The sequence below is a fragment of the Hypoxylon fragiforme genome, assembly GCF_022984875.1.
Source record: "Hypoxylon fragiforme strain CBS 206.31 chromosome Unknown GGS25scaffold_8, whole genome shotgun sequence".
NCBI lineage: Eukaryota > Fungi > Ascomycota > Sordariomycetes > Xylariales > Hypoxylaceae > Hypoxylon > Hypoxylon fragiforme.
In genome coordinates, this window is record NW_026054763.1 from 262,063 (window position 1) to 287,356 (window position 25,294).

The 25,294-nt window shown below is 49.8% G+C and overlaps 6 protein-coding genes across 6 annotated transcripts; 4 read left to right on the plus strand and 2 right to left on the minus strand.

The window, feature by feature from the left end:
* Window positions 1–1,535: 1,535 nt before the first annotated feature.
* On the minus strand, window positions 1,536–2,908 carry GGS25DRAFT_398441 (Pre-rRNA-processing protein IPI1). The gene is made up of 2 exons (XM_049258396.1): window positions 2,671–2,908; window positions 1,536–2,593 (listed from the first exon to the last, which is right to left on the minus strand). The coding sequence occupies exons 1-2, from the start codon at window positions 2,789–2,791 to the stop codon at window positions 1,662–1,664; spliced, it is 1,053 nt and encodes a 350-aa protein (XP_049113583.1). The 5' UTR covers window positions 2,792–2,908; the 3' UTR covers window positions 1,536–1,661.
* Window positions 2,880–3,755, plus strand: GGS25DRAFT_524288 (uncharacterized protein; the record flags this gene model as incomplete). The annotated part of the gene is made up of 3 exons (XM_049264574.1): window positions 2,880–2,894; window positions 3,263–3,568; window positions 3,651–3,755. The coding sequence occupies 3 exons, from the start codon at window positions 2,880–2,882 to the stop codon at window positions 3,753–3,755; spliced, it is 426 nt and encodes a 141-aa protein (XP_049113584.1).
* Window positions 3,756–8,676: 4,921 nt separating this feature from the next.
* Window positions 8,677–12,190, plus strand: GGS25DRAFT_398475 (uncharacterized protein). The gene is made up of 3 exons (XM_049258397.1): window positions 8,677–10,715; window positions 10,781–11,287; window positions 11,339–12,190. Exons 1-3 carry the CDS (start codon window positions 8,993–8,995, stop codon window positions 11,896–11,898), a joined length of 2,790 nt encoding a protein of 929 aa, XP_049113585.1. The 5' UTR covers window positions 8,677–8,992; the 3' UTR covers window positions 11,899–12,190.
* Window positions 12,191–12,775: 585 nt separating this feature from the next.
* GGS25DRAFT_533697 (acetyl-CoA synthetase-like protein) lies at window positions 12,776–16,678 on the plus strand (the record flags this gene model as incomplete). The annotated part of the gene is made up of 5 exons (XM_049265700.1): window positions 12,776–12,814; window positions 13,044–13,307; window positions 13,397–13,635; window positions 13,713–13,875; window positions 13,947–16,678. The coding sequence occupies 5 exons, from the start codon at window positions 12,776–12,778 to the stop codon at window positions 16,617–16,619; spliced, it is 3,378 nt and encodes a 1,125-aa protein (XP_049113586.1). The 3' UTR covers window positions 16,620–16,678.
* Window positions 16,679–17,225: 547 nt separating this feature from the next.
* On the minus strand, window positions 17,226–18,699 carry GGS25DRAFT_502064 (aflatoxin biosynthesis ketoreductase nor-1). Its single transcript, XM_049261990.1, has 5 exons — window positions 18,359–18,699; window positions 17,794–18,292; window positions 17,684–17,734; window positions 17,510–17,615; window positions 17,226–17,445 (listed from the first exon to the last, which is right to left on the minus strand). Exons 1-5 carry the CDS (start codon window positions 18,402–18,404, stop codon window positions 17,359–17,361), a joined length of 789 nt encoding a protein of 262 aa, XP_049113587.1. The 5' UTR covers window positions 18,405–18,699; the 3' UTR covers window positions 17,226–17,358.
* Window positions 18,700–23,632: 4,933 nt separating this feature from the next.
* On the plus strand, window positions 23,633–25,288 carry GGS25DRAFT_524294 (uncharacterized protein; the record flags this gene model as incomplete). Its single annotated transcript, XM_049264575.1, has 5 exons — window positions 23,633–23,822; window positions 24,002–24,156; window positions 24,243–24,346; window positions 24,418–24,643; window positions 25,061–25,288. 5 exons carry the CDS (start codon window positions 23,633–23,635, stop codon window positions 25,286–25,288), a joined length of 903 nt encoding a protein of 300 aa, XP_049113588.1.
* Window positions 25,289–25,294: the final 6 nt, after the last annotated feature.

A 25,294-nucleotide genomic window follows, 5' to 3' on the forward strand; every position in this document is an offset into this window, starting at 1 on the left:
TGTATGAGATGGAGTGTGGGAAAGTGTTATCAATTCAACGTTAATAGGTGATCACTTACTTGCCTAAGTATACATTAGGTAGAAGTGGTAAGTAGGGTCTTAACATTGAATTGAGTTAAGCACCTACATGGTAGTGGAAGGAGAAGCAGCTGGAAGAAGGACGGGCACCTAGGATAGGGATATAGTATTTGAATGGAAGGTAGCGAGGTGTGAACATTGCTTTTCTCAAGCACTAGAATGTAATGGGCTGGACATACTTGTAGTGAAGGAGATGGAAAGTAGTGATGAAGGTGAAAGTAAAGGTGACGATGACGATGACGATGACGATGGTGATGATGGGATGATACTAGACAGTAGATGACTTACCCAATAATACCACTCGGTACTCAAAGCAGAGAGAGGCAGCCTTGATCCAAACAGATCAAAGTTGCGGCTATGATATTTTGAGTTGCAAAGATGGAAAAAGTGGGAGGAAGGCTGGAGGAGGGAGGAGAGGGAAGTATTTATACTCTTGCAAATTCGAGCCTGTGGAGAACAGAACCATCCGGAACCACTGAACTAGAACAGACCGGAAGCTACCATGTACCTACTACTACCTAAGGTATGTACTGAAACCAATCGACGTCGAGGTAGGGCATAGACGATGGGAACATCTAGGGTAGGTAGGTACTATCTACGCACATACCTAAGTACTCGGTACGGTGTAGGCGGCATGAGTACATCCAATATGATGTAAGCATGCTAAGTCGAAAGGACATGCTAAGTCGAAAGGAATGAACATTGAACTATAAAATATGGATATACCCCTGACAGTGAAGGGGCAATTGCCATGTTTTCGAGCTCGAAAGGAAGTCACGATTTGTATTTCACAAGGCAGGTGCTCCCCTTATAGGTTTGTGCCCACCTAATAGACTACCCTGCCAGGATATGTAGGGTAGGAGTGAAGAGAATAGCATGGGAAAATTCATGTCAATGTACTGATGGCGTATTGGGGATAGTTTCCCTACGAGAATCATGTGAAGATCAGATTGAAGTGCCTTGGTTGAGATCATCTTATATCATCTCATATATCGTCTTTGTGTAGTTAAAAGCTGCACGTGCTTGGGGTATTCTTCAAGTATAATTTTGGTATAAGGGTAATAATACATACATAATACTACATGTATTATGAGATATGTTCCATTGATGAAAACCCTTTTCCTAACCGCCCTTTCGTTCCTCCCCTTTACTATTTAGGGGGAGCCATTATTCTACCATCTACATCCAGAGCTCATGTAAATAGATAGTACTAGTTAAGCTGTTGTCATATATCCTGATAGAGGTAGGGTAGGAACCTACAAATGCGCTTTCATAAGGCTACATGAAGTCTGATGTACACATAATCACGTGGTATAGACTCTCACAGCTGGCAGAAGGGAGCTTTCAAGCCCCTCGAAATATACAAAGGCTTGCATCTAATACGTACCTAGGTTAGGGTATTTGGGATGTTTGCTACGTTATGTCAAAACTTGGGAATGGATGGATCCTTAAAAAGTTGTAAATTAAAGTATTTATACATAGGTAGAGACCTGGCAAAAAAAGGACGCGTTGTGCTTGTTACGAGTTATATGCAAGGGTATATTATGTACCTATATAATAGCGCCCGGATATCTACCTAGTAATCATATCATATAGCCATCCCACAAGTGCTCATCGTCATCAAATCTTGTGTTCAGTTCATAATCCGCCATGCCGTCCTGAAGAACCTGGTCAAGCGTCGCCGCCGCTCTTCCAGCCATCCCTCCTTCCTTCTTGGCCATGTCCGCGCCAGTCTCGACAGTAGCCATGAACCTCTTGTTGAAAATCTCTTGCCTGTCCTCCCGGTTGCGATAGATCTCACCATCTTCATCGCGAGGAGGCTTGAATAGGCCGATATACCCGAATGGGTCTGGCACACGGGGTACGCAGCCTATGTTGTTGGACAGGTCACTGTCAGACCAAGGTATGGGCATCCCCGGCTTGAAGCCCATCTCTAGAAACTTGGCCAGAATCAGCATCTGTCGCGGGAACGACTGGCCGTATTTCTTGGCGCCAAATGTGGTCCTAGGCGCAGATGTCCACCCGCTGCTCTTCGTCCCCGCGGTGGGGGCGACCTGGATAGCCCATCCCAGAACTGACATGAAGTCTCTGAGCGGCTTCACCCAGCACCCGGCGCTGGAGACGACGTCTTCTCCGGCGACCTCGAGGAGCCATTCCAAGTAGTTCAGACCGTCATCCTTGATCTCCTGCGAGATATGTGTCATGGTTCCGCGGATATACAGCATGATTTTCTCGACGTGCGGCCGGACTTCGTCTGCTGGAAGGTTTCGCAACAGCTTTAGCAACTGGTTGCGCACGGGTCCGGATGAATCCGACATGATCGGAAGAAGTTTCTGTAGTAACGTTGCCGTACCGACCGGATTTGTCGGCGGACTGGTTGATAGCTGACCGGCTAGGTACGAAAGCGCATCTCGGCGTTGGGTATCTGAGCGGGAGCTGGTAAGGGATAGGGTGTGCTTGAAGCGTTCCGTTGGATTCGGCGCATTTTCCGTGAGCTGTTGCTGTAAGACAATGGCTGCGTGAGTTTAGTATGTTTATCTTAAATCGCGACGAGAGAACGAGGGAAAGAGGGAAAGAGGGAAAGAGGCATACATTTGGATCTAAAACTTGTATCTGTGAAATTGGAAGCCTTCGGTTTCGCTTTTCCTACTTTTAACTTGGGTTTCTGGAAGTCTTTCTTCTTCTCATTCTTTTTCTTAGTGCTGGAACCCATATTGACTTGATCATCGGGATAAGCTAGACTCGGCGCATACAAGTGATTGCCAGCGAGTTCGCAGTAATGAATTCGCACAGTTGCAGCGATGTCATATTACTTCGTATCGTGCTATCAATATCTTATCGAGCATTTGAATTCAACTTTTTGGCGGTAACAAACGGCAGTAAACTACTGTAGCTTGGCGCCGTAGCTTTGATGCTTAGCTAAGACTGCTAAGTCCCCGACACCTGTACTACCTGTAACCGCGCTGACACGCTGTAACCACTAAAGTTACTAAACCGCAAACGCGCATCTTGCATCTTGCATCTTGACCAAACAGCCCCCGAGCTTCTATTTACAAATCCAAAGGAAACACCCGCGTCACCACGAGAGCCAACATGTCGGAAAAAGCACTGGCAAGTTTTACACCTTTTTATTTTCTCTAGCCTACGATTTTAACGGGCTACCCAAACTAACCAAAAACACCAGCCCTCCAACAACGCAGAGTCCATAGAGGAGATGCTGCACCGACTCTCCAAGAAGCCGGGCGTCAAGGCCTGGCTCATGCTCGACCGCACCAACGGCTCCGTCCTCAAGACCAACGGCCAAATATCCATGATCCGGCCCGCGCGCTCCATCAGCAAAGCCTCGCTCCCCAGCCCCACCGGCGGCTCCTTCTCGACCGACGTCAACATGAACACCAACAACGAGACCCAGGCTGCCCAGGAGCTCGCAAGCATGATCTGGAGCTTTCTGAGCACGGCGGGGAGCTTGGTCGATGAGATCGACTCCGAGGTGAGCTAGTCGGATTTTACCTACCACGGAAGCAGAATAGGGGAAGAAAAAAAGCTGATATTATCTTTTGATTTCCCGCCAGGACGAACTGAAGCTCCTCCGGCTGCGCACGAAGAAACAGGAGTTCGTCATCGTGCCCGAAGCTAAATACCTGTTGGTCGTGATCCATGACACGCCCCCGGTGTGATGACACGGTATAAAATGAATTTTTGCTTAATCCCATCTAGCTTGGGGGGCTTTTGGTTCATGTTGTTTTGGGCTAGTCGGTTGACTGGACTGACTACCTATGCATACAACGGCGTTGCGTGGCGTTTACGAGAAAATGATACCCAAGATTGCTAGGGTGAAACTTTAGGCGTGGTGATAATATGGTAAAGACTTGGGGCGAGCGAACGTTACTAGGTAGTATCAAGCTCATCAATGAAGACTTCGATGTCCAATTTTTTTTCTTCCACATTCCCGCTTCTAAGGTGCTTACTTCTGTAGCTGGGTACTGATCGATGTCATAGTCTGAAGGAAGCAGTGGACTACATCCAGTTAACATCTCTCTCTAGGTGCCGCTTGTGGGCTGCATCCATATATGATCCTTCTGGGATCGCAAGTTGGCTTGTGAGCGGTGATGCTTTTGCTATTCTCATCCTCGTGCAGCAGCACATTTTTCGCCACAATTTCGGCTGGTGAAGCAAATTGATATTAAGAGATCAAATCGGCGCTTCCGATCGAGTGTCTGAATGCCACGACTAAACGCTTATGTGAGTAAGAAGGATTCCTTCCTGAAAGCCCCAGGCGACACACACTACATTCATTACCCATGCGTGCGTTGTCATTGTAAAAGATGCCACGCCTACCGGAAATTATCCTCCTGCAAGGAATGCAGGAAGAGATTGAGATGCTTGCTGGCTCCTCCAGAAGGGGGAGTCGACAATACATAGGAGTACGTATGCATGTGGCCCCCTTGGAGTCTTGCCACTCACTGTTGAGGCTCCTCCATCAGCCAATGCAGTGCCGCATTCGCTGACCGGTAAAACTGAACGATTCCGAGGGAAGAGGAGGAGGTTGCTACCGGCTGTTATATTGGGTCAAGCTGAAACTCCGTGAATGCAGACAAGAACCCCATATATTATCCGGAGCCTAGTGAAGGGTAGCAGCACTTGACTTTAGTACCATACCTAGTAACTAACCTACCTACCTACTTACTAGGTAGGGCTAGTAGGCAATCATGTTATAGTAGATGGAAAAGCCGAGTAAAGACACGATAGACTTCGGACGTAACTTTTACGAATGCTTATACGAGTAGTTATTAAAGGCGCTGAAAGAATTGCCGGGGGGGGGGGGGAACATGATCATCGCAAAAGGATCACCGTCTTGGAAATCTCCATCTTGCATGGCCATGTGGGCTACCTGTCCTCCCTACGCGTCGAGAAATAAATTTCACTTCGACGCAACTTCACGTATTTTAGTTAGTTACGCCTAGGCTGTTATTTTACCACGGGTGAAACATGCGTTGGGTCGTAGCGTTTGTTTCCGAGAAGTGGACCAGGAGAATATAGTTATTTGTTTTTTACTAAGAGATCGAAGGCATGGGTTGCTTCGTCTTGGCGCGTTTATAGACAGATTTAAACTACTCCCTACGACCTACATGTGCATACCTGGGATAGTTATGTACCTAGTATGTATGTATGTATGTATGTATGTATGTATGTATGTATGTATGTATGTATGTATATAGCTGACGTCGCAATGTCGGTAGCGTCGGGACTATTCAGTGGGAAACCAAGGAGGCTATCGTCATCTTAGTTCTCAACCCCCCAAAAAGGACCGGCGGTCCTTATTGCTCTTTATGTATAGAAGACTCCACGATTATACGATAGCTACTAACTAGGTAAATACCCACCAGATTGGACTGTGTCCACTCGAACGGGACGTTGCTACCTATAACTATTCTATACTTAGAAGTTGAGCACGTTCGCAATTATAAATCTTTTTATTGTTACATACTACGTATCTATATTATTATGTGTATTAAGACTACAACTTGTAAAACTCCAGATGTCTGTGAGAAGAATAGGCGTTTCGGATGCAAGGCTATCACGTATATTCCTGCTCACTGAGTCGCAAGTTCGAGATTTTACTAGCATGAGGCATAGAATAGCGTAGTAAGTATGTATTGTTGGCCTCAGTCGGTGAATGAAAAGTTTGTGATGAGAAGGGACGGATCAACTTCAAGGTTTCTGAAGGTGGCGGGAGGTGTCAGAGCTTGTATCAGCGACACACAAGTATCATAACTTTCAAATATAGGGTAACTTGGACCTTGAGCCTGCCCAGCTTTTACCTACTAGGTACCTACCTGGGGTATCTAACTACATCACGAACTCACCTCCAGCTGTCAGATTCGCGAGCCAGCCTGTCAACTGGTTTCAGATCATGCAGGTTGGGACATCATGATCGGCAGGTCCGGGAACCCTTTTTGCGCGTTTCTAGAAGGACGGACTGCTCGGTATCGGAGAAGGGTATCATCGTACCTACCTACCTACTAGGTACATAGATAGCTTAGTAGATAGGAGGCAAATAGGATGCGATGTCTGACATGCCACTGCGAAACTCGAATGAGGTTAGGGCGCCTTCTGCCACGCCAGCAAGCTGTTCCTTTCTCAAAGGGTACGACCGACGGGAAACTATAGTATAATTAGGTGCCTAGGTAATTAGTATTACGACCAGTCAAGTTGACAGATTGGTTAGGATATCTGCTCCTATCACGTCTGTTCCATCTAGATTAAATCGAAATAAGTAGTTAGAGCTTGGAAAATGGTACATATAGCCTCAGAAGCTGAATATTAGCCGCGCCAATTTTGGAGACCAACTAATATCTGGGTAGATAGCCTAGATACTATGTAGGCAGGTAGGTATTCGATGATATATTGTAATGAGCTCATTGTAATAGGTAAGTAGGAACTTATATAAATATCTATGGCAACTTTGGCAACTTTGGCAACTTTAGTCGACCCAGCAAATAGTCGTACAACAACAAGTTGGGGTGAAAAGGGAATAGCTTCGAGAACTCGTTCGATGTGGAGCTGGATGACTACCAATACTACACTAAATAGCTACCTAAGTACGTAAGCCACGTCAAGCTCGATAGCTGAAACCGTAAGTATGTGAACTAATGCCGGTGTGGCTGTCCTATAAGGCAAGACTACGAGCGCCGCGAAGTGACGTGACGTGACAATGAACGTGCCCCATATTCTCGTTCTCGGGTTTGGAGTTCTGTTCTATTCCCATACTTTGCTCGACGGAGGTTTTCAAACTGCCAGAATCTTAAAATGGAAATTCTCCGTTCGCTCAAGCTTTCTGGTCTGTTAAAATGACTTGAAACAATCCAAGAAGTGTAGGGGAGGTCAGCCTACAGGCCGCTTTATCTGGTTCAACCTTGACCCGTCACAACGTGCCGACATGGGTCATGCTCCGAATCCATCTGGAATCATGGATCAAGAAGCCCGGCACTTTCGACGCTACATAGGTATACCTAGCTGGCGATTGACGGCATCACCAATGAGACAATTTGTAAGGAAGCCACTGTCCCATAATGTGCGTGGGTCGAGGATGCATTCAAAGATAGACCGAACGTTGGAGCCAGGTACTTTTCTTAGACGGGAGATCTGTAGACATGCATTTAATAATAGGTCGCGCCGCCCTGGCGCCCTGGACGATCTTCCATGATTGTGCGATCTGACGCTTTACATAAGGCGACGGACACGCCCTATCATAATCGTCACCATCATTGATACATCGGGAAGACGGTCTCATAGAGGATCATTTACCTTGGATATTCGTACGATTATAGCATCACTCACTCGTCACTTTTGCTCGCCGTTGTCGCTTTGACCCCGATTATTCCAACCACTACCGGCCAGCTTGGCGATTGTCCCTTTGACGCCACTAATAGCGAATATAACGGACTTTCTATTACTGTAACCTCGATTTGAACTTTGCTCGGCATGCTGTTTGACGTCACGCTAAACATCTCGAGCAGGCGAGAAACAGGCGAGAAACAGGCATCGGAGAGGCGTTCACGAAGATGCCGTCGCTAACAGTATGGAAACGTTCGACGGATATCTTCATTGCCGATGCCAAGGAACCAAGAGACTGGTGGCAGCAACATTCATTTAATTGCACCAGTATTCGAGAACTTCTACGTCGGCCAAGAGAGAGGATTCGCAACATTCAACATCCACAACAGCAGCCACGAACATCGAATCGATTACAGAAAAGTAAAATTATTCGACTTGAAGAAGGAAAAGAAAAAGATGATGATAGAGGTGAGTTTAAAAGTGACAGTGCACAAGTTGCCACTATTGTATTGTACTCTATTGTACTCTAGGTACATCCATGCTAATGAAGGTTTACGCTTAGGTGTACGTGCAGCTAAAGGTGCAGGTCCTGGCACGTACAATGCACCCAATGGTGTGGGGAAGCCAAAGGCCAACATAACGGAAACCACGGTACGATACCATCTATAATTTCCTTTTATAGAAATCCTTACCGCCCTTAGCTGCCACCTGGTTGCCAGCTCTACTACACCGTACTAGAGAATTTTGGAGTATTTGCAAGGCATTTGGCTAGCCCCTGAAGGTGCTACTATAAGCTATTTTCAACTATTTTGAACCATCTCCAACTATTATAGCAAGTTCTGGCAGTTGTCAGATTCATAATTCCCATTCTCTCTTCTCTCTCTCTCTTCATTTCCCCCAATAACCTACCTACCCCCCCCTCCAATTCTCCTCCTCCCATCATTGATCAGGCCATGTCATAGCAAAACACAAGTAACAAGTACTTACTCCGTACCTACACTGCATATTCATACTTGAATACCCCTTTCAATACCTACAGACCTACCTATAGTACTCCAGCGAGAGGGGCAAAGGCTGTTGGGATACGACGGACGGACGTAACCCCTAAAATCGTCCCCTTCTCGTCTCATGACCTCAGCTGATTCGATGTCTCAAACTACTCGGACCCAGCATGCATGCGCTGTTTTTCCTTTTGTGAACATTGAATTTCTTTTTATTTTACCTACCTAAGTAGGTACCTAACCAGGTAGTTTACCTCTCTCTACTACTAGTACTCACTCAATTATTATATCATTTTTGAATGGAGGGAAAGCTAGTACATCAGTATTTGTCTTGGGTTCTGGGCATTGCACGTGTTTTATGATTCCTAAAGAGGATCTTCACTCCTTTTCAAGAAACTAATACTGGACTTGTCTTCGAGCAGGTCTCAAGCACGCGGTCTTCCTCCGAACGGCCATTGTTGTCTCCACGCTCTACTTTTGACTCTAACAAGCCGCTCCCGTCCCCGCCTCCCCCGGGCACTGTCGACAAAGTAGATGGCAGGCCTCGTCATCCTGTGCTAAAACTAAACCGCATCATGGCAGCATTGACAGACCTCGAGATCGAGAAGTTGTTTTCCGGAGCTCCGCAGTTCTTTGCTCGGTCTCAGGGTCACGGTACCGGAGCCCCGCATCCTTCCGTCGCCTTTCCTTGGAATGACGAGCTGAGCATCAGAGACCTAAGCGATCACGTACAGATCGGAGATAATGCTTGGGGCTGTATCACTGCCGGGCCCCGCATCATACAGCGGGATCCCATGTCTGTCAGCTCACCGTCGTTTAGGAAGCGGCCTCATTTCAATGCCAGGTGCCAAGAACGGCCAAACATGCTTAGCATGCAAGGCCTGGAAAAGGGCACAATTGGTTACCAGGCCGCCTTAGAGATCTCCGTTGCCGACTCCCTGCAGGAGGAGCAGTATGGATTCGACAGCTTAGGTTCCAAGGGTCGTGTGATTGTAGAGCAGCGCCAGAAGCTTATTACCTCTCAGGAGAGCTTACGACATCTGGATGACTCGATTATTATGGAACAGCTAATGAAGACCGAGGAGAGGTACCAGGCAGAACGAAGTGGCGCTCGGATGAAATCCCATGAGCTTTACAACGAGCTGTTCACTAAAATTCTCCATCCGCCTACTAGGGTCATCGACCCTAAAGATCCTTATAGCTTGGCTGTGCAGATTCATGCCCTGGTAAAGGTTCTTGGAGCTCCAAACGCGTGGATCGATTTCTCGCGTATAGAATGGAGAATCCGCCTTGGCCAGATTTTGTGGGCCTTTCCCTTAGACGATGAGATATTCGACGGGGTGGCGATAAGTGAGGGAACTGACGCGCAAGATCGAAATGAAGAGCGTTACTGGCTATTACTCCAGATCCTTCTTGCCTGTGAGTTGCTTATTAGACTCGACGCCATCACTGAAGGCGATGAGTTTGGTGTAGGGGAGAGTCTCAAGGCGTCGGAAGTACACAGATTCGAGAGAGAAGCGAATACCTCTGTTAGATGGTCTTTAATTCTCGCTCGGTCGTGGCTTGAAAACATCACGGTTACAAAAACCTCCGTCGCCCATCCTGAGCCATCTGTGCCGAAAGGCTGGCTGTCATCGTTGACAAGCAAGATGAATCTCAAGCATGAACATATGCACGGAGCGTTTCACGCTGATCACAGTCAAAATCGCCACAATGCTCATCCAGAGCATGCGTACGCAATCAAGGGCAAGTATAACGAGAGACAAGTATACGGACTGATACACTTCGCGCGAAAGCTGCGATGGCCGGATATACAGTCATCGGGTTCAAAGGTAGCCGAAAAGGCTATGGCGGTCGGTAAGGCGACACCTATCACTAGGCCACCTCTTACACACGACGCGCGGAACGCTTCATATTTTGCCAACGAAAAGCCACCTGTGCATAACAGGAGGCAACCCTCTCGGCGGCGAAGAATCGAAGCGGCTTTGCATGAATCTGGATGGTTCTTGAAGTCGTATGTATCTGGTTTGATACTACCTGGTGAAGCATTATCCCACTATCTCATGCCAGCTCTACTTGAGCTGGACGAAAATGCATTATCGAAACTTGGTCCTATGGCCAATTTGTGTGGTGGCTTCGTCTACAGTGGGAAGAGCTTCTGGAGCACAGCCTGCATCGTCGGCCGTGTTCTGGCTGCCGGGCAAGGTGCTGCAGAGTGTATGGGCTGGATATCCAGTGACGTGATCCCGCAAGGGCTGGATGAAGGTTGGGTTAACGTTGCAGTCGACCCTATTCCTGGTAAGCACAAGACCCGTTGATTCTAACTCAGTTCATTCTTTTGTACTTACTTGGTGCACTTGTAGCCGATGTGGCCCGAACAGGGAAGAAGGCTCGAATATGGGGAAAAACTATGATCGAGCGAGAGTCTGATGTCCTTGGTGATGGTGATCCTTCGAATGTCCTCCCTGCCGACTTTGTTGTTCCGCACGAGACCGCATACGTTAATCCTCCACCCTCGAATATCAGGATTGAGTTGAAGTCGTTGAACTTTTACGCCCCGGTGGATAATGCGAGCCCAACCACTACAGATAAGGGATTTCACCCCTTTTCCGACTCTAGCAAAGAGAAGACCCCGGAGATTCGCACTTACCCTGCGTCTGTAACCTTGACGATGTCCCATGACGGATTAGATCGAGAAGAATATCACAACTTTGCGCTTTCGAATGATATTTCTTTCGTTACAGCGCATCCTTGCGTCGCCTCCAGCTATGTTAAGTATATTAAATCCCCAACCAGCCCTACCATACAACAAATCGATGTTGGTGGTCACGATTTAAATGGGAAACCTTCCAGCCCAGCACATATCACAGGTGAGTTACATCTATCATGCCACTTCTAGCACTCTGCTGACAATCTATTAGGTCACCCGCTCCATAGATTCTATGCTTATACGGCAATCCACCTCACAGATCTTATGAGTCAACCTGACGCAACTATAGATGACATCTTAAGTGCAGACACATTCAACCACCGATCAAGTAACCATTTGTCATCAACCCCCAATAAACATTCACGCTTTTTGGTAATCGATTGCGTAACGGGCTTTGCCCCACCACAATCCCCCGATATGCCATCCCTCTCCCGCATGTCTTCTCTTTCATCTTCCTTTGGTTTGGAGGCCACCTCTGTGCCCCAACTCCGCATGCCTGGTTCAGTGGAACCTGAACAACGGCCAAGCACCGGGGTATCTTCCCGCAGCAAAGTAGAGCGGGTTGATCCTCCAAGTCCCAATGCTGAGAGTAAAATGCATCTTGGAACACATAGAAGACAGTTCGGATCTGACCTCGAGATTCTTGTCCGCGCTCTCTGTGCCGAGAGAGGTTGGAATGCGATAATAAGCCGCCGTAGGAGGGGCTGTTTATCCTGTGCCATACGAGAAGCTGGCGCTCTTGGATGGAAAGTTATCATCCGAGTTGAGTAATGTTAGGCGCAAGCATGGATGAATGAGAGATGAGGGCGGGCGTAGGTAGTTGATTTCATACAAAAAGCACTTAGCGACAAGGTTACGGAATAGGTTTAGGGAAAGCATTGAAAAATTGCTGCATTATTCGGAAAATCAACGCACGCATATTGATGAAAAGGGGTTATGAGACGGATGGGTAGGACAGGGCAGCATGTGCATATGGAGGTCCCCGTTGCTTCTTTTGTACACTTCGCGAGATACCCAGCTCCTCAAGCTATAAAGAAATAACGATTAAACCCTTGATGACGCATTCATCTTGTTGAGTAGGTACCTACAACTATGCGGTGAGCACTTCTAATGAGGGCCTACGAGGTCGAAGCCTACTAGGTAGGTAGATAGTGTGGAGCAGGCGTGTTAACGAATAAGGGGTCGACGTGTGTGCCGTAGGTACATAGGTAGCCAACTATGTAGGATCGGGATCCGCTAGCTATCCTACCTACCTACCTACCTAAACGCGCGACGCCGTACAAGAGCATATTATGGGGTAAAATGCTAGGTGTATGTGCCGTACCGGTTTACGGTTGCTTACGCGTGAGTGATCACTTTCCTGATTTCAATCATAGGTCGAGGAAGAGGGGGGGGGGGGGGGGGGGGAGGTCGGAGTCTAGGTATCTATTATCTATTGCTTGGATGCTTGAGCGAAGTCGTTATTAAAATCAAAGCTGAGTTAGGTAGAGAGTGTTTACCCCCCCCCCCCCCCCCCCCCCCCTCACTTTTAAACTACCTAGGTAGGTAGTAACTATATCCTCAACTTCGATTTCTTCTGGCTTTGCCTTTGCTACTGTACTCTACTGCCTAGGTACCTAGGTGACTAGGTAGGTAAGACTTATGTATCATGGCTAATGCGCACCATGAACGTGTTGCTGGGTGGCAGGTAAGATATCGCGGTTCTTTGTCTGTATATACCTAACTACCTACCTACCTACCTACCTACCTATGAATGAGTGGTGAGGAGGGAGGGAGGATTAGAAGGGGGTGGTGGGTGGTGGTGGTGGATGTTTTGTTTTGTTTTGTTTTTTCGTTACCTTTGAGCTTTAAAGATTAGATAGGGCGCCTGCCTGCCTGCCTGGGTATTTAACTTACGTTGGGTATACCTACTACAGAACGACCTGCTCCCCCACATCCTCGAGCGCCTCGCGCGCGCAACACCCTCGGCCGCGTACGGCCTGTGGCCCACCGCCTACCGCGCCGTCACCTACGCGCAGCTGGCCAACGTCGTCAACGGGCTCGCGTGGCTTTTTGCCGAGAGGCTGGGCCCGGGGAGGAAGAAAGGCGAGGAGGAGGAGGAGGAGTTCCTGGCGTACGTGGGGCCTAACGATGTGAGGTTCACGGCGGCGATACTGGCGGCGATGAAGGCGGGGTTTACGGTACGTAGATATATTCAAGAGCGAGAGCGGGTGATGCGTAGGTAGGTAACTTGTGATGTGGAATGTCTGCTAATGGATGGATGGAGTAGCTGTTCTTGACATCACCACGAAATAGTCCGGCGGCGCATCGTGGGCTGTTCGACGCGCTGGAGTGTAAGACGCTAGTCACGACGGACCCTAGTCCGCCGGCGGCTGTTACGATTCTCGAGGCTGTGAAGCCGCGCCTGCTTACGATTCCGAGTGTCGAGGAGCTGTTACAAACCCAATACCCCGAGTTTCCCTTTGAAACGACTTTTGAGGAGAGTCGATGGGACTCCTTTTTGGTCATGTACGTATCCACCCAGACAATCTTGACCCTATAGGTAGTACGTAGAATGTAACTTGCTTACCTCTTGCCTTTGCTAGACATACATCTGGGTCAACAGGTTTGCCAAAGCCGCTCATATGGACTAATGAGACCATAGCACGGCATCTCAACTATTGCGGTCGCAGTCCACCTGAGGGGGTTGTCTCGGTCGATGGCATTATCCATGGCAAACGTGTCATTGCAACAGTACCCCCTTTCCACGTATGTATCTCCAAGTGCCCCTTTACACACCCATCTATACTTAATATCTAAGCTGATTCATTGTAACCTAGGGAGCCGGCATGATACAATACATGGGAAACGCCCTCCCCTTCGGCAATGTCGTAGTCGCACCAGCAACCGCCGCCATCGTAAGCGGCCAAGGCCTCGTCGACGCGCTGAAGCAGACACCCGCCGACGTGGCGATCCTCGTACCGTCGGTCGTCGCAGAACTAGCACAGGACCCCGAGCTGCTGGACTACTGTGCAAAGCACCTCGAGCTGATCATCTACATCGGCGGCGACCTCCCCCAAGCCATCGGCGACCGCGTAGCCGCAAAAGTGCAGCTGCGCTGCCAATGGGGAGCATCTGAGGTCGGCATCCCGCAGCAGCTGATCCCAGAGGGTCTGGGACCGCTCGACTGGCGCTACGTGCAGTTCCACCCGTGTATCGGCGCGGTTTTCGACGAAGTCACCGACGGCACGTACGAGCTGGTTATACGGCGCGACGAGGCACTGGCCGACACGCAGCCTACGTTTAGCATACGGGGGCTCGACAAGCTGGAGAAGGAGTACCGCACGAGAGACTTGTTCGAGCCTCACCCGACCGTCCCTAACGCGTGGTGTTGGCGGGCCCGCGCCGACGACATCATCGTGTTCCTCAACGGCGAGAAGACGAACCCGGTGTCCATGGAGCAGCACGTCCTGGCGCGGAACCACGAGCTAATAAGCGGCGCCATCGTCATCGGCGCACAGCGGTTTCAGGCCGCGCTGCTCATCGAGCCGGCTACTGCAAAATCCCTGACTATGGCGGAGCAGGCGGCTCTGATTGAAAGGGTGTGGCCTAGCGTCGAGGAGGCAAACCGCGCGGCGCCGGCGCATGCGCGCGTGGAGAAGACGCTGATCCTCGTCACGCCTGCGAACTGTCGCATGGTTCGCGCGGGCAAGGGGACGATACAGCGAATGGCAAGCATTAAACAGTACGAGGCTGAGATCGACAAGCTGTATGCGGATGTTGAGGCGGCGGTAGAGGATGATGACGCTGCCCGCGCGCCGCTAAACCTAGCCAGCAAAGATATAGTCGCGCAGCTTATACGGGACAGTGTATCCGCCGTCACAGGCCAGGAGCTAAGCGCAGACAACGACACGGCGAGTTTCTTCGATAGGGGCATGGATTCTCTGCAGGCGCTGCAGCTGACGCGCGCGCTGAGACGGGTTCTTCATCGCACCAATATTGCCCTGTCCACGGTATATCAGAACCCCACCGTCGAGCAGCTTGTGTCGGCGCTGCTAGAGGAGGAAAGTAGTGTAAACGGGGCTGATGCTGATCAAGAATTGATGGCGCCGTTGCTGGCGACGTATCGGGGTCTTATTCACGAGATCCCCACGGCGCTTGGGGGTGTCTCGTCGTCTCCATTGGAGGAATCTGAGGGCATAGTTGATGGCGATGTCCTCCTAACAGGCTCCACCGGCACCCTCGGCACGTATCTCCTGCGCGCGCTCCTTGACCGCCCCAGCCCCAGCCCCAGACACATCTTCTGCCTCAACCGCAGCCCCGACGGCGGCCTCGCCACCCAGCACTCCCGCTTCGAAGCCGCGGGCCTATCAACAGCCGACCTAAACGAGCGCGTCACGTTCCTACAAGCAGATCTCGCGCAACCCCGCTTGGGGCTCGATGAGGAGACGTATGTAGGGTTAAGGAAGAGGGTTCGGCTTGTGGTTCACAATGCGTGGCCGGTGAACTTTAATCTGGGATTGGCTGCGTTTGGTCCGCTGCTGAAGGGGTTGGTTGGGTTGTTTGGGCTACTTTCACCGACGCCATCACCCGAGATAAAGACGGAGACACAGCCAAAGCCACCAGGCCGACGCCGCCGCTTCGTTTTCATATCGTCGGTTGGTGCCGTGGGTGGTCTCATCAATACCAACACCAACGACAACGACAACGACAAACTGGATTTAGGAGTGGCAGCACCAGAAGCCATCCTCTCCTCCCTCACCACCCCCTTCGCAAACGGCTACGCGCGGAGCAAGTTCCTCGCCGAGATCCTCTGCGACACCGCCGCCAAACATCTGGGTCCCGCGGTGTCGGTTGCGGTGGCGCGCGTGGGGCAGGTGGCTGGTGCTGTGCGCCAACTTCGGCCGCGGGGAGCTGAGATGGTGTGGAATCGCGCGGAGTGGTTCCCGAGTCTGGTGGTCGGGTCGCTACGGCTGGGGTGTTTGCCGAGTGATCTGGGCGCGCAGTTCAGCGAGGTGGATTGGTTGCCGGTGGATGTTTTGGCGGATGTGGTGGTTGATCTTGCGTTGTTACATCCTCGCAGTGGTAATAGTAGTAGTAGTAGTAGTAGTAGTGGAAATGGTGCTGACGTGTTTAACCTGCGGAACCCGCACACCGTACCTTGGGAAACACTAATCCCAGCCGTCGCGGAGACTGCCAAGGAGCTGCTTGGCCAAACGCTCCAAGTTGTTTCGCCGGCCGTCTGGCTAGCCCGGCTGGACGAGAGTATGGCAGAGGCGACGAAAGGAGAGAGTAGCGGCCTGGAAGACGCGGTGAAGTCGAATCCGGCGATCAAGCTTCTGGATTTCTACCGTGATGGCCTGTGGGCGGAAAGTGAGAGTAAGAAGAATGCGTCGTCAAGGCCTATGGCGGTGGAGAGGGCGTGTGCGGGGAGCGAGACGCTGAGGGGTGTTTCGCCTGTGACGGGTGAGTGGATGAGGAGGTGGGTTGAGGAGTGGATAGGGGGGTTGTGAGGATTTGTTGTTAGGGTTGGGGTTGATGATGTTTGTGCTGATTCATACCTAGGTAGATATTATGTACTCAGTATTTGGGTATGTACTTAGGTATGTATGTAAAAGGGACAAACAAATATTATATGTCAAAGAGTGAACGATTAATCTCGATCAATGTCTGGCTAGGTAGATCTCTACTAGGTACTATAGTACTATGTAGGTAGGTACTACCTGCCTACCTACCTAGGTACTCAGGGTTAGGGTTCATTAGTAGGGTTCAAATCCGAGGCATAGTGGCAATTTGGCAGATTGTTCAGGTTAATTACCCCAAATTGGATTTGTATTAGCCATTTCTTTTCTTTTTTTCTTTACTTTCTTCTATTTTTGAAATTATTTTTCGATGTCCCTTTCCGGGTTCAATATGATGACTTCGTCATCCTCCGTACTACCTACATACTGTTGATAAAACATCTTGTTCTATTATCCCCCTCGTTTCCCTTTTACACTTTTGTGAAGTGCCATAGCAATAAACATTTTCAGCATCAACTTAGAGTGGATAGGCACCTTGGTAGTATTCAGGGGTTAGCCACCCCCTTTTCAAGCAAGGAGTAGGTAAACACGAATTTGTACATTATGATTTGTGGCAACTATTTCCACGGACTGGACCGATGGAAACAACTTAGTCTTTAATATTCTGTACCATTTGTCTCTTAATAAAGACCTACGTAAATATACTAGATTGTCTCCCGTCTTTAGCTTACTACCATTGCATCTCAATCCCGTCATTGATTCCATCACTGGCCCAGATGTACTTACCAGAGGTTTCCTCACGGGTGGCACTGTCGATCTAGATTAAAGTACCTAGGTAAGCATTTCGACACCGACAGCCTGCTAGACAGGAGAATACTTGCCACCTTCATCATTTTCTCAACACTGAAGTCGATAGTCAATGATGCTTCCTTCAATCCCGAACCCAGTTTTTCAACTAACAGATGGCCCATGTCCGTCATAACAAGACTGTTTGTAAACTGAAGTTAGCATACTATTTACCCAAGTGATTTACTAGAAACCAATGCAAAGATTACCCCGGGTGTAGCGCAACAGAGATGAGCCATTCGTTCTGAAGATGTATAGCCCTAGGTATTTCAGTAAATTGCTGTTTCTCGGTCCTTTCAAGGCGTCGCCGGTTGCTTACACGGTAAGCCAATTCAGCGCTGCTTTCGATGCACAGTACTGTGGCCCAACGGAAATTTGCGATCGTATTGCCTTCATCATGCCAATAGATCCTCCCGCACTTGTGACAGAAATCCATTTGGGCGACCGCGTCGACTTTTGTAGCAGTGGCTTGAATGTCTGATATAGGAGAAACGGTCCGATCGTGTTGGTTTGGTAAACGGTCGCCATGTCTTCCATTGTAGCAGTGTCGGTTGTCGCAAATGGTTCTTTGCCTCCAGTCGCAGCATTGGCAATGACGACGTCTATGTACTCAATTCCGGCATTCCTTATGTCATCTAGAGCTGTAGCTGGATCGGTCAACGAGGTGCTTTCAATCTTCACGAGGAGTAACTTGGAGCCATTGGCAGGCTGCGTTGATTTTAATGCGACGACTTCTGGGGTGGAATGATCGCGAACGCTCCCGATCACAACGTGGTTTGGTCTCGAGAGGTAGGCTGTCGCTAACCCCCTCCCAATACCTAGGTGCCTATTCATTAAATTTTATGTCGGTAACCACGAGCATGGGATTTAGGTATTGACTTTACCTCTGCTAACACCACTGATAAATACCACAATAGGGGCTTCTGCCATGTTGCCTTTGTACTAGGTTAGTTGGTCAGTAGGCTTCGGTGTAGCTGTAAAGATATTGAGGTATGATATTGGATATTCATGCCAATGAAGAGGGGAGGAGGAGGAGGAAACACAAATGGGGTGAATGCTTTGCTGCAAGCAAGCTGACAAATCGATTTGATGCTTCTATGGGGTCTATACTTCCAACAGCATCTTGTATTAATGTAATGCCATTGGATGCAATGCTTCTCTTAACTTCGTATGCGTATGCGAGTATACATAACTCATGCATGTGTACAAATAATATGTAAATAATCATATAAAGTACTTTCATGGTTCAAAGGCCAGGACCTAGAAGTGGACAAAGCCTTCCCTATGTCATGCTGTATGCTCTCTGATGTACCATTACCCCTTACATAGGTACATACAGAAGGAGGTACATGCTACTAGGTAGGTATGTGCTACAGGCCACATACAGGCCACAGGTACTACATAGTAGGCACATGGCAGTTAAGAGTCACCCTGACTTGTACCTACTATTGTTAATGATGACAACATTGAATACAACCAATGGGAGTACTATGCAGATCATTGATATATTGCTCTTTCTCTGTACTACATTCACACATGAGTACTGCATTAAGTGATTTAGGTATACCTACCTGGGTAGGGTAGACATGGTAGTGAGTATGAAGGTAAATGCCTCCAGGGCTACCTAACAGGTGGGTATGTATACTACCTAGGGGGGTAGCCTGTAACAAATGACTAACTTACACAGGTCCAGGCAGTTGCTGTCGCCCTTTTAGAGGTCTCAGCACAGTCATAGGAACTTCAAAGTTCATTGTCCCTTATAGTACTTGCCATGTCCATATGCTTGTCGTATAGTATCCCCTGGCATCGACATCCACATCATGACTGTTCAATGATGCCCTCATCCCGTTTCCCTCCCCCTTTGCCCCTCTCTCTAACTCTACTTGACCCTCATCTCCTTCCTACCTAGAGTAGTATACCCATTGCTGCTCCTCTTTCCCTCCCCTATTGCCCTTGTCTTACCCTCGTCTCGTTCTTAGCATACCCATTGCTGTTCTCTTTTAACTTTCTCCCTCCCCTCCTTTACCCTCGTCTCCTGCCTAGCACACCTGTTGCTGCTCCATTTTCCTTTTCGAAACATCATCTCGAAACATACGCATACCTGCTCTTCCTTTTCTTCCTTCCCTAATCCATTAGATGGGCACCTACCTCTTGTAAGTCCATAGATCCCCAGGGAAAATAACAAGAGTTTCTTGGGCTAGATTGTTCAGATCCCCCACCAAACACCTACACAAATTATTGTTTTCCAATCTTCCTCCTCTCTACTACATATTTTCTCGCTATTTTACACCATCTCCCCATTCTCCTCATTCTCCTTGCAACACCAACACACTCTCCATACATCTATAAATACAACTTATATTGTATGAGGCCCCCCAAAAGAAATCATCCACGATGACACCATATTTCTATTTCTACTATTCATTTACTCTCTTTTCCACAATTCACATCAACCAGTGTCTCCTACCTAAGCAATTCCTTTGAACGGTTGGAGCATTTCGACTTCTTCTACTAGGTAAACAGCCATCGCTCTACCAATTGGTACCTACTATCTACCGAACTCATCCACTGATCCACGTCTCTTTTGTGTGATTTGGATTGCAAATCATGGATTGAAACTACTAGAATTTATTCTTCCTATCAGAGGTTCTCTACCTACACGGGTAAGACCTCTAACGATTTGCATATACCTACTTCTAGATGCTTAGTACACCCTCCCTTGCATATATCGCCCTGATGTGGGAGAGAATGACAAGTTTGCATTCGAGCATGCATCCGAACAACTCTTCAAGCACTTTCGGATGCTGGAACACGAGGCAATGAAGCTGCCTCCCGAGCACACCGACTGGGTAACGTGTTGCCTGACCGGCTGACCCATCGCCTCCGCACTGCAAGCCGTTCCACGATCCGTCAGATGAATGAGCATCAACAAGTCTGGAAGACTTATTCGAAATGTTTTTGGTACCACTATCAAGGACACCATCTAAGTCACCTAGCCCACAAAGGGTTGGGTAGACGAACCATACTGACGCTTGTCGTCCTGTTGCTAACAGAAATGCCGTCTCCAGGTGACGGTCTTGCTTGTTGAGGCTACCGTTATAGGTATTTATGAATAACCCTCTACCTGAGGCCCTGGAGATATTTAACATCAAATATCTCCGCGGGCACACATGAGATGTCAACAATTCCTTTGCCCGGCATGCCTGATAAGCTTCGTGGAAAACCGACAAAGTGATGGCGGGGCGGGTGTTCTGTCGTTGATTTTGCTCGGCCTATTACTCTCCTTTCCGTGTTCAACAATAACACTATCAAGTCGCTGGCTGTGTGGGCTAACTTCAGCATCCCTAAGTACTCACTTTACCTCTCCATGCCAGCTCTCGAAGGATGAAGGCCCTTCATCTAGCCTCCTTGCATACATTCTTCGAGAGCTGCCATGGTATCATCCTGTTGGGTATGAAAGGTCAATCTTGGTCAATACTAAGGATGGTCTTCAAGCACAGCAACCCTCACCAAACCAGAAGAGGTGCGCGCGGTCCCTTTGGTACGTATAAGACGAGGATGAGGCCAACCATGGCCATTTTAGAAACGCACGAGGCACAACCTGATGGTTCGGGCCGCATATTGGTGGTATCTGCCATCGCGGTCTGCCATCTTCTACAATCTCCTTTCAGTGCATGCACGCATCATGCTCAACAACAGCTTTGGCACTTCCATTAACAGCAACATGTCCCGTGTTTCCGCAGAACCCTCCGGAACCGATTGAGAAGCCCAAGATTATGGTCGGTTTATCAATCTTCTACAATACTACCACTGTGGTTTGTCTCGTCGGTTTACCGTGATCTTCAAAAGCTCTCACACTAACGACTGCGCTGTCGCTTGCTACTCACAACTATCCCTGCTTCGGCTACGTGCTCGTGGAATAACAAGATGGAGTCCCAATTCTTGCCTTTCTGGGTCATAGCGACCGGCAAAGAATCAGTGTTGGTGATGGGAATCGTTCGATGACGACGATACGACGATATCCTTTCCGATAAGGATGCCATCATCATCGACGCTGGTCTGGCTAAGATGCTGATGACTCTTCTTCTACACTTTCCTGTTTCCGACTTCCATGGCGAATATCACCTTTCTGCATTCCCTACCTACAGGGCGTTTTGCAGAGAGCTGACATCCTGACATTGGATGGGAAGTCGCTGATGGTGAGAGTATCTCTCGTTGGGAGGGATGGGTCTACCATGGCACCATCCATGGTGGGCGCCGAAGAAGCATCGGGAGATCTTGAATCTCCCCGCGGTTCGGCGAGCAATCCAACTCAGCAAAGCAGTGGACAAGGACAGCCCTCTGAAGAAAAGGAGGAGGCGGTACCTAACACGAGTACAACCCCATGGGGGGACCGTTCCGTCTTTACATCTAGCATAAATGTCTTCCAACATTTGAAGATGCATCTGTACTGAGATCTTTCTTGGGAGCGCCATGATCTCCCGAAACTGTCTTGGTTGGGATCCCGTCATAGGAGATGGATGGCAATTCTGCATGCGGTCTCATCTATGGGGCAAAGAAGCGCAAAGTCTACAGCTACTTTTGGTCAATGTGAAGCGCCATTATTAGACAACCGGGATAGAAATTCCCTGGAACATGTCGCCTACACCGCGTCCATTCACAAGGACGGGACGGAAACATGGTCCTCTGTGGCTCGTGGCCGAATTCTCGAAGGGACGAGGAAGAAACCTTGAGTCTCGCTCACCTTTTTCAATCGCTGGTATAGAGACCGGCGAAATGGTCTGCAGCCGAAGACGAGTCTGGCGACGGGTCGCAGTACCGCGGCGGGACTTCGAGGACCCTGAGCGACGTCGTTGTTGCACAGGGATCTCTAGCCTCTTTTTGGAGGCTTTGGATGCTGTGGAGGCCGACGATGGGCGATGGTCCACACTTCCATTGCTGGAATCCAAATACTGGTGGTTATTGAATACGCTGGCTCCCCATTGACGGGAGACCTTTGCATTCCCGAGCGAATACATATGCGACAGCGCCGGAGCATTTGGAGCCAAGGAGACATTCGAGAGTCATAGGCGTGGGCGTGGGCGCAGGTCCCGTTCTGCGACCTTAGCCTCGCGGTGGAAGAGCTGCCCGAACTGAGGCGCGGTTCACCGAGCTATTAATCCTTCACGACGAGCCGCAACAGCATGGGTACGCCGCCACTGGCTGCCACAACTTCATCCCGCCATTGAACGGACAGTTCGAATATAGCTCCAGCAACATGGGTGCCATTGTGAGCACTAGTCCGGCATGCTGAGCTCGTATCTTAGAGCGGTAGCCCGAGTAGGCCCTTGGGAGTTGAGCCGTAGGTGCGTCGCGTCCTCCACAAGGGCTACCACCTACAAGTCAAGGGAAAGGATGTGCATCGGACGCGACGATCTTGTTCAGATGTCTCGTGTAGTCGTGGCCACGACAATGCGGCAACTTCCTCGACACGAATACAGGGCAGCCATATGGTGCAGGTTCCTGCACATCGTTACCTTAAGGTTTGTGGTCGTGATGCTTGTCATCGAAGACTTTGTCTACCAATCGCCGATGAGAAATGCCGACGCCGCCACGTTAGGGCTCGTGAGCTGCGCTTCATCCTGTGACAGCTTCAGCAGCAAACTGGAGATCGTGTTACCGGAGCTGTGATCTCCGCTGGCCGCGTGAACTATGCCTACGAGTAGAACGACCACCGCAACTTCATTCCGCCCTTCAACGACTCCAGCGTGCCGAGATATAGCAGCATCGACAGATACGACAGGAGAAGCGTCGCCGGGTATGCTGGCTAATCCGGCAATCCCATGGGTCCCGGAGGATGCCTTGGGATATGGCGATGGATTAACCAGAATAACCAGCTCAACCAGCGACGCTTCTGATGATGTTTCTGTCGATGCTGTTACAGACTGAGTAGCTGGAACTAGCATGGCTCCAGTATTTGGCCCGACGTAGCACCCCCTCAAACACGTACTATCCACGGGGGCTGCGGGGGCGGCCTTTCTTTCGTCAAGGCAGACCAAGGCGCAGTCGTGTGTGACAGAGACCTCGTCGCCGACTCCACAGAGACAAGCGAAGAGGCACGGAGACAGTTACGACTTTTGGGACAAGCTCGGTCGCGTCGACAAGGTGAAAGGACAACGATGGAGGTGCCTCTCATCGAAGACGCTGTGCATCAGCTCAAGCCGCGAAGATCCATGAGTGGCGGCGTGGGCTGGTGCACAGCGTCTTCGATGACGCTACGCCTGATGGCTGAGGATCCGTTTTCCCGTCAGAAGACTGTGTCGGCGACTGGAGAGGGGAATCGACATCAGACGCCAAAAAAATCGAAAGGTCGGGCATCTCTATATCCATAATTGTCCTTGCTGGTTATGCCTATGCCAATCAACCCCAACGGTTGGGGAAACATCCTCGGCGTCTGTATGGCTCACACACAGGTTCTGTTGCACGAGTTGTTCTACGACAAAGCTTTGACCGGGTGGACGGCAGTCCTAGCTGATGAAGACTAACAGACTACCTGGATCCCGTTTTGTCAAGGTTGGCTGCTACTGCTGAGGGCGACAGAAAAGATTTGTTTGCACGACTAGAGCTAACACGCCTGGGTCGAGGCCACACGGTCGCACCCGCACAGCTTTTCGAGAACTTTGACATTCCGGGTCATGGGTTGGTGAGACTAATAGAATGGATACGATGCTGGAAGGGTTCGATCTGACCTCTCGGCCATGGTCATGTCCCTGACGATGACCGCAATAGCTACCTTCATATCTTGTCGTACTGAACGCACTTCCTGAGCCGCCGTCCACCAGCTCCATCTGTCGTATTACCCCAAGCCCAACGACGCGGGAGGTCTCCATGCGGTTGTGATGAGCATCACGAAAGCTGGGCCTGGCCTTGGTCGATGCAGCCGCAGGGACTAGACGCGGCTCAGACTTAGGCCAGGCCCAGAGGCCGCAGCCCCGATGCTGAGGACAAAGATATGTCCGGGGTCTGCAGGTCATCTTCAATTCCGCTTTGAAGGAAGCCCCTTGGATCGACGAGGCACTGTTTTCTCCGGCAACGACAAAGACCGCTCTTTACGGCTGGTCTCGTCTATGGCTTGGCGCTTCATGCCACCCGAAATTCTGCTGGCAAGCAACCCCGCTCGACCGACTGAGGTCTGTTTCCTCCTCTGCAAGCCCCTAGTGTTGGTGGTTGTTGGTCGGTATCATATGGAAATGTCACACTGGCGGGTGTGTGCTGAGGCTGAGAAGATGCCACCTCCAGTGTTGGTGGTTACTTGTAGGTATCAGACGGCAATGCCACACTGGTGGGTATGTGCTGATTCCTGGGGGGAAGATGCTTCCTTCGGTCCCACGGTGTTGGTGATTGCTTGTCGGCATCAGACGGCAACGCCATACTGGCGGGTCACTGACGGGTGGGTGTCGGCTCATGGGTAGGTACACAGTGAATCGTCGGCCCTGGTCCATTTGGGTCAAGAAGCACCTGATACTATCTTAGTGGGCTCGGACCCTGCCCCCACAGCTCCTATGGGGAGCTTATCCTCCAATGGGGAGAACGCCTAACCGTACGAGTGGATTCACAACTTCGCAGGTCTCGCACCATGGACTACGCCGGTTAGTGCATCGCCGCACCTGCCCGAGTTCGATGTGTCTCCTCCCAAACGACCAAGCCCAGGAACACTCCCTGGGAAAACTCGTACGATTATATTGTTTGGATGGAATCTTGCGCCTCCGTCGTGGAAAGGACTATACCAGGACGGCAAAACTGTCTGGTTCGGCGTCAAGACTTACAGACGATAAATATCA

What these genes read in the sequence shown, in the direction of transcription:
- GGS25DRAFT_398441 (XM_049258396.1), bottom strand. Translation starts at nt 2,791, where the DNA reads ATGGGTTCCAGCACTAAGAAAAAGAATGAGAAGAAGAAAGACTTCCAG. An exon ending in TACAAGTTTTAGATCCAAAT is followed by an intron (nt 2,594 to 2,670) that starts GTATGCCTCTTT and finishes AAACTCACGCAG; the next exon opens with CCATTGTCTTACAGCAACAG.
- GGS25DRAFT_502064 (XM_049261990.1), bottom strand. Translation starts at nt 18,404, where the DNA reads ATGGCAGAAGCCCCTATTGTGGTATTTATCAGTGGTGTTAGCAGAG. An exon ending in TATCAGTGGTGTTAGCAGAG is followed by an intron (nt 18,293 to 18,358) that starts GTAAAGTCAATA and finishes ATAGGCACCTAG; the next exon opens with GTATTGGGAGGGGGTTAGCG. An exon ending in TTGAGAAAATGATGAAGGTG is followed by an intron (nt 17,446 to 17,509) that starts GCAAGTATTCTC and finishes ACTTTAATCTAG; the next exon opens with ATCGACAGTGCCACCCGTGA.
- GGS25DRAFT_398475 (XM_049258397.1), top strand. Translation starts at nt 8,993, where the DNA reads ATGGCAGCATTGACAGACCTCGAGATCGAGAAGTTGTTTTCCGGAGCT. An exon ending in TGCAGTCGACCCTATTCCTG is followed by an intron (nt 10,716 to 10,780) that starts GTAAGCACAAGA and finishes GTGCACTTGTAG; the next exon opens with CCGATGTGGCCCGAACAGGG. An exon ending in CAGCCCAGCACATATCACAG is followed by an intron (nt 11,288 to 11,338) that starts GTGAGTTACATC and finishes ACAATCTATTAG; the next exon opens with GTCACCCGCTCCATAGATTC.